The sequence below is a fragment of the Phodopus roborovskii genome, unplaced genomic scaffold, assembly GCF_943737965.1.
Source record: "Phodopus roborovskii unplaced genomic scaffold, PHOROB, whole genome shotgun sequence".
Classification (NCBI taxonomy): domain Eukaryota; kingdom Metazoa; phylum Chordata; class Mammalia; order Rodentia; family Cricetidae; genus Phodopus; species Phodopus roborovskii.
The window spans coordinates 21,095,478-21,103,007 of record NW_026125052.1 but is presented as its reverse complement, the minus strand read 5'-3'; the positions used below and the strand labels follow the sequence as shown (position 1 = coordinate 21,103,007).

At 49.6% G+C, this 7,530-nt stretch overlaps 1 protein-coding gene across 1 annotated transcript; it reads right to left on the bottom strand.

The window, feature by feature from the left end:
- Positions 1 to 483: 483 nt before the first annotated feature.
- LOC127218410 (intercellular adhesion molecule 5) lies at positions 484 to 6,563 on the bottom strand. The gene is made up of 7 exons (XM_051179423.1): positions 6,466 to 6,563; positions 4,107 to 4,373; positions 3,067 to 3,387; positions 2,582 to 2,860; positions 1,768 to 2,037; positions 913 to 1,155; positions 484 to 710 (listed from the first exon to the last, which is right to left on the bottom strand). The coding sequence occupies exons 1-7, from the start codon at positions 6,512 to 6,514 to the stop codon at positions 499 to 501; spliced, it is 1,641 nt and encodes a 546-aa protein (XP_051035380.1). The 5' UTR covers positions 6,515 to 6,563; the 3' UTR covers positions 484 to 498.
- Between the last annotated feature and the right edge of the window lie 967 nt (positions 6,564 to 7,530).

The following is a 7,530-nucleotide window of genomic DNA, read 5'->3' as shown; positions in this document are numbered from 1 at the left end:
GAGGGTCACAAGTCTGAGGCCGTCTTGTGCTGCAGGGTAAGCCCTAGGTGTTTTGTTTTGCTATAAACTAGCTAAGCTACTTCTCTGACTCTTGTCCCTGAACTACACATGCAGTTGGTCATCAGGAGCTCCTGAGCCATGGACTCCAGGGTATCTCTGATGATCGTCCTCATCCGCTGTTTGAGGAGTAGGCAGTGGGAATGAGGGGCAGGGCAAGGCCTTCTGTGTGTTCCATCGAGTGGGCAGCAGTAGGGAGTGAGAGGCTCTATCGCTGGTCAGAACAGTCAGACTGAATTTCTAGAAACTGGAATAAACTCAAAAGAGGAAGGTGAACCCCGGATGAACTAGTTAGTGCAAGTCCTGAAACCCTGTTTGAGGGGACAAAAGACGACAGGCGGATGCAGTCCCACATTCTACACTTCCTCCTTCCTCGGTCTACTCTTTCCTCCTCGTAAAGCGCTGGTAGCTGGTCTCACTCTAGCAAAGAGCCATTTCTGGTCAGCAGCGATGTGAGTTGCACTCTTCTGCTTGTATGTCAGCAAACTGGCTTTCCTCGTCTCTGTGCTGCTCTCTCTGCCTGGGGGCCCGTTTCCTCCTGTTCCTTTTGCAGGGCTGGTAGTTCAGATACAGTGCTATGGTGATCACCGCCATGCCAAGGGTGGAGATGATGATGATGAAGATGGTGGAGGAGGTGATCCCTTCATGCAGTCCTGAGTAGGCACAGAAGACAGAGCTGGGGAGGTGGGCTAAGGTCAAGAAATCATGACACCATGACACCAAACCCACTTCTCAGACACGTCCTCCAGCCCAGGAGCATCTCGTCTCCCTCCACACTTGTGAGAATCCCAAATCTGGGCACACACACGGGGGCGGGGCGCTTCCTGCCCCGAGCCTGGCAGCTGGTGCAGATACCTTGGACAATGACAGCAATGTCTTTGCTGGCAGAGCCTAGCTGGTTAGTGGCTGTGCAGCAGTAGGTTCCAGTGTGGTTCTGGGTGGCCTTCTGCAGAACATCAAGGTCGACGATCATCCCATTCCGCATACACACCAGAGATGGGGCAGGGTTTCCCTCTGGGATGCACACAAGCATCTGATTCATCCCTTCTACCCATATCTGGTTGCCAGGGCAGCTGGATTCCTCAAACCGAGGCTTGTCTGCAAAAGAGTCCCCAAAGTTCTATGCCCTGTTCCCCTTTCACTCCCATTCAGAGTCCTTCCCTTCCTTAGCTCAAATGGTGCTTCCTCAACCCAAGGAAAATACAATCAGCTCCCTGTTGGAACAAAGCCCACCCTCCTCCCTTCCCTGTTCAATGATTATGAGATGCAGCCCAGGACATATTTATGGACTCAAGCTAAGCAATAACACGGTTCCATTGGTGGGGCTCAGGGATTCTCAATGGGCAAGGAGTGAACCCAGAAATAAGAATTTTCGCATTTTCTAAAACTCAAATTGTGATTTGGAATTTCTGGAGCTTCCTCTCCTTAGCATCAGCCTCAGCTGGCTCCTTTTACGTGATGCCTCCCAGGTACTGGCCCTCCTCAGCTAACGGTGTCTGACCACCAGAACCACTTGCCTTTCTGGGCGCATTCCCCATCTTGTTCCCACTCACTTCCTGAGGGCAAATACTGGCTTGGGCATGTTCCTTTTATTTTCCTCTCTGGATTTTTCAAAAAAGAAATGCACTGCCCCTTTACTATCAAAGCTACTAGCCAAGAGGGGAAACTAAGTGCCCTCGCCTTATCAAGGGCTGTCAGGCCTCTACTCACATAACACATGAAGCTGGATCTCAGTAGTTTTGAGCAGCTGCTGGCCTTGCACCTCCAGAGATGCCTCACAGGAGAACTTACGGCCATCATCTTCCTCCCTGGCAGTAAACAGAAGCCAGGCAGGCTCCCCAGGAGCAGAGAGGTTTGGGGATCCCTGAAGCCGAAGAGTAGGGCTAGGTGATGTTAACACATGACCTGAGCAGGTCACATTAACATCTGTCCCTGCCAGAGGGTAAGCATCCTCTACCTCCAGGATTGGTGGAGGGAAACCTACAAAGAAAGGAAAAAGAACAGTGGACACATTTCCAAAACTAGAAATGCCAACAGGTGGCTGCTCCTGTCCTTTTGTTGGAGGTCTCCCTTGGGTAAATGACAATGACAGAGGACAGACTTTGGATAGCATTAACACTTTTGAAAGGCTGAAGAGGGGGAGCAACAAGATGGTTTGAGGACTGAGAGCTCCCTTCCAACAATACAGCATGCCCACATTTGGCTGTCTCTCCTGCAAGGACAGTAAGATGTCTTCTCATCATACAGGGTTCTTACTCAGCTCAAATGCTTATTCTACAATGAAGCATCTGCAAATGCCCAATAAGCAAGATAGGTTAGGAAAGTGAGGACAGAAGCCACATAACGCCAGTCACAATGCAGATCCCTAACCCACCTCTGTCAGAGAAAGATGAAAGCTAACATTCACGTAAGAAGACACCCGGCAAAGGTTAGCAGGATCAATATCTACAGCCAAATCCACGGCACATTACTGTGCAAACTCTCCTTAGCAGAGACCCAAATGAGGGGAGAGGCGGTCACATACTGTAGACATGCACTGGTCTCCTGACTCTCTGCTCCATAGGACCCAGAGATACAAGGCAGGTCAGCTCCTGGTCACCGGTCTCCATGGCCCGAATAGTGGCGCTGGCCCATGCTGCATCTCCCTTCCAGGAGGAGAAGGGGCTCAGCTCCTGGTCTTCCAGGAACATTCGGAAGACAGCATCCTGGGCAGGAAACACCCTAGCCACCTCACAGCTCATGGTCTCTGCCACCCCAACCTCCAGGAGTGAAGACACCCCAATCTGGGGACTCTGAGAGAACTCTGCCAAGTAATTGGGAAAAGCGGAAGAAAGAGGGAAAGCTGTAAGTCATGTGTCACATAGGACACCATGGAAGGGACGGGGGGGGGGGGCTGATGGTGAATTAGAGGTGGGGTTCGGCCACCCTCACCTCCTAAACCTGTGGGAACAGGGTCCCCAAAGGGCAAAACAGGTGCTGGATTCTCCTCATGCCTGGACTCTGACTCACCAAAGATCCGGAGTTCCTTGGTGACTGAGTTGCCCTGAAACAGCCCCCCACCTTGTGGGCTCAGGTCCAGTTCCGCATGGCAGGAGAAATTGCACCTGTCATTTTCCCGTTGGGCTCTGACATTGACAGCGACCTCAGCTCTTTGGGATGCCACAGATAAACTCGTGAAGTCCTTTCTGTGTAGTTCTTGGTTACCCTGGAGAAGGGTAAGGGTGAGGCTCTCCAGGGGTGCCACACTAGGCACGTGACACTTCACTGTGAAAGCTTCATCCATGGCCACCCACTCGGGCTGTAAGTCCAGGATCACCTGCTCTGGTGGCTCTTGAAGACAAAAAACAAGCCTCGGTGAGGGCCGCTCACCTTCAGAAAGAAATGACAATCCGGAAGGCGACCGCTACACTTATGGTTTCATTCGACAGGCCAGCCTGACGTTCTCTGTCCACTGAAGGTGACCATGGCCAGGAATTGTGACAGCTAAGAGGAAGTCCCTCGCATTGAATTTTCTTCCCATTTTATCTCTTATCAGTGATGTTTTAGAAGCATGAGAAGCTTGGCAGGGTGTGTGTGTGTGTGTGTGTGTGTGTGTGCGCGTGCCTTCCACTCACTCCTATCTTTGCAATGCAAGATGGCTCCCGGTAGGGCCTGGTTTACTAGTCCCAACACCCCACAAGGTGTTGGGAATGGCCTGCACCACAGGCTTCTCTAACTACCCAGCTTAAAAGACTGGTTATCCTGAGAGCTGGCAACTAGTATGCTGGCATTAAGTTTACACTTGCCTGGTCACTCGGAAACTGGCATTTTTAGCGTCTGTTGCCCACATTTTCTGTGTATTCTCAGGTATACCACATGGGTAATGGTGGAAACTTAGAAGCCAACCTCTTCAAAGGAAGAGAATCCTGACAGTATGCCTGACTCTCCACTTAGGGGTCAGGGTAGGGGGTGCAGTTCTCTCCCCTAAGTAAAATCCCTGTCTAATTCTTCCCTAAATAGGATGCCTTCTGTTTCCTACTCCTCTCTTCTGGGCCCTCCACCCTACTCACGGTACATGGTGATATAGAGCGCCGTGTCCTTCTGGACCCCTGAGCAAGAGAAGAAGCACTGTAGGACCGAATTCTCTGTGACGTCCTCCAGGAGAAACTTCTTCCACTGAGGCCCTCTGTCCAGCTGTGTTTTCTTGAAGAAAGTCTCAATTCCACTGGGCCCAGGGTCTGGGCAGGTGGTGCTGCAGTTGATAGTTAGAGACTGTCCAAACTTCACCAGGGCTGGATTTGGCCAAACAGACACTTCAAATAGCTCTTCTGTGGTCCCTGAAATGAAGCACAAAAGCCAAAAACTGGTGAGTACCAGGAGATCCAACGTGAACTGAATCTGCTCTCCCCATCAGATCTAGGCTGGAGAAGAGGAGACCTGTTCAGGGATCTGAAGGATAAATAAACCCTTTAATCAACAAGTGAGAGCCTTGATCCCAACCACTTCTCCTACTGCTCTGTCCTGGGGTCTAGATTTTACCACAGGATCTAAGGAGGTGCTAAAAGTCAAGCCCCGGCCTTGGCAGTTCTCTGGGCTCAGGCAGTAAACACCTAGTGCGTCTTTGTTCTTCTGCAAAGCAGTATTTCTCTCAAATACTTAAGGGCTGCCTTCACCAGAATCGCCTGGAATGACTGTAAAACTGCAGAGCCTGTGGACTCCAGGTCAAACAGAGAGACTACCCACTAATGAAGGCGGGACCTGGAAATATGCCTGAGAACAAAACAAGCCTCATGGGACCCTTCTATACACTCAACCATGAGCACTCAAGACCTCAGGGAAGCCCCCTTGCTCACTTATCTCCCACAGAATTTTCTACCTCTTTTCAGAGATTACACCAGTTTGCTTTGTGATGGTGTGAAAAGGAATGTTTTCAATATTTGCAAGTTTAGTCTATGTATTATGGTTTGGACCCCCCTCCCCCTCCATACACACACACTGGGCTTCTCTGTGTAGCTTTGGAAGCTGTCATGGAACTTGTTCTGTAGACCAGGCTGGCCTCAAACTCAGAATAATCCACCTACATCTGCCTCCCAAATGATGGGATTAAAGGTGTGTGCCACCACTGCCCAGCTATGGATTGGACCTTTTTTTTTTTTTTTTTTTTAAAGATTTACTATGTATAGTGTTTCTGCCTGCATGTACACCTGCATGCCAGAAGAGGGCACCAAGTCTCATTACAGATGGTTGTAAACCACCATGTGGTTACTGAGAATTGAACTCAGGACCTTTGAAAAAGTAGCCATCTCTGCAGCCCCTATGGATTGGATCTTAAATGTCCCCAGAAGCCCATATGCTAGAAGCTTGTTGTCAGCTGGTGGCACTATGGAAGGCCGTAGGACCTTTAGAAGGTCAGGCCTAGTGGAGATGGTCCTGCATGTATGTCTATGCACCAAGAGCATGTGTGGTGCTTGTGGAGGTCAGGGGAGGATGCCGGGTCCCCTGGAGCAGTCAGAATGGTTGTGAATAGCCACATGGGTCTGGAGGACCAAGTCTAGGGCTCTGCCAGAGCAACCATGCTCTTAACTACTGAGCCATCTCTCCAGCCCCAAGAAAAACATTGTTGTTGTTTCCTGAAAATCTGTCATTTAGGAAAATATTTTTGAGAAGATAAAGGAGGAGCTAAGGATGTAGCTTACCTGGTCCACTGCTTGGCTAACATGCACAAAGCCTTGAATTCGATCCCCAGTATAAAACTGTATAAAACTGGGCTGGAGAGATGGCTCAGGAGTTAAGAGCAAGAGCACTGGCTGTTCTTCCAAAGGTCTTGAGTTCAATACCCAACACCCACATGGTGGCTCACAACCATCTGCAATTCCAGGCCTAGAGACCCGAGGCCCTCCTCTGTGGGCACTGCATGAGCATGGTGCACAGACATACAGGCGGGCAGAACATCCATACACATAAAATCAATATTTAAAAAAACTGTATAAAACTGTCATAATGGCATATGCCTGTAAAGAGGATCAGAAGTTCAAGATCACCCTTGGGCACACGGGGAGTTTGAGGTCAGCCTGAGGTACGGACCTTGTCTCTAAATAAAATTTTCAACTTGAAAAACAAAATGACGGCGGCAATAATATCACGGTGGTCATCACATGCACTGCTCCTCACCTACAGTCGGGCATGAACGTAGGTGCTCAGCTCACTCTCAGGCAGTGTAGAGTGGGACCACCCACAGTGGGTGGCTCTCCTCACTCCAATTAACCTAACCAAGATAATCCCCCACGGGCATGCGCAGAGGCCCATCTCTAGGGCGATCCTAGATCCAACGAGTTGACAAGATTAACCATCACCCCATTGCCCTCTGCATGATCACCCATGTGTGTCCCACCACGCAGGGGCTAAAGACACTTTTCTGGGTAGCCTCACCTGGACAAGCGATCAAGGCCAGCAGGGTCCAGATAGCAAGCAGAAGCATTTTTATTCTTGGGAGAAAGACCAAAAGCTGGGGAAAAGAAAGGAAAGAAGTTGCCAGGCGGTGGTGATGCTCACCTTTAATCCCAGCACTCAGGAGGCAGAGGCAGGTGGGATCTCTGAAAGTTCGAGACCAGCCTGGTCTACTGAGCGAGTTCCAGGACAGGCTCCAAAGCTACAGAAAAGCCCTATTTTGGAAAAAAGAAAAGAAAAGAAAAAAGTTTTTCATTACATTTTCATAAAAAACTTAATGGGTGTGAGTGTTTTTCCTGCCTGTGTGCCTGTGCACCACCTGTATCCCTGGTGCTGGAGGAGGTCAGAGGAGGCATTGGATCCCCTGAAATAGGAGTTGTAGGTGGTTGTGAGCCACCACGTAGGTTCTGGAGTCAAACCCAGGGCTTCTGCAAGAGCAACCAGTGCTCTTAACATTAGAGCCTCTCTCTGGTCTGGAGAATAATTTTATAAATAAAAATGTATAAAAGGAAGCCATTCTCTATAGTGTCTGCTACAGTCAGAACCTGAGGTGGAAGCAGGAGGAGCCAAAGTTCAAGGTTACCCTCCTTGAAGAATCAGACGCCAGCCTGGACTACTTCATCTCAAAAAAGAAAAAGACTGGAGAGGCCAGCCTGGTCTTCAGAACAAGTTCCAGGCCAGCCAGGACCTAGACCCTGTCTCAAAAACCTAAACCAACCAACCAACCAAAACAAAACACATTTAGCTGGGCAGTGGTGATGCACAACTTTAATCCCAGCACTCGGGAGGCAGGGGCAGGTGGATCTCTGTGAGTTTGAGGCCAGCCTGATCTACAAAGCTGTCCTGGAGTGAGACCCTGTCTCGAGAAACAACAACAAAAAGATAAGAGCTTTATTCAAGTTTAGTAGATAAGAACAATACAAAAAGATATCTTTGCTAAGTGGGTCCAAGGGAGTGAGTGCCTCAGTGGCAGAGTGCTTGATTACCATACACAAGGCCCTGGGTTCAAACTCTCACATGGGAGGAGGTAGACATTATAAATGTTTT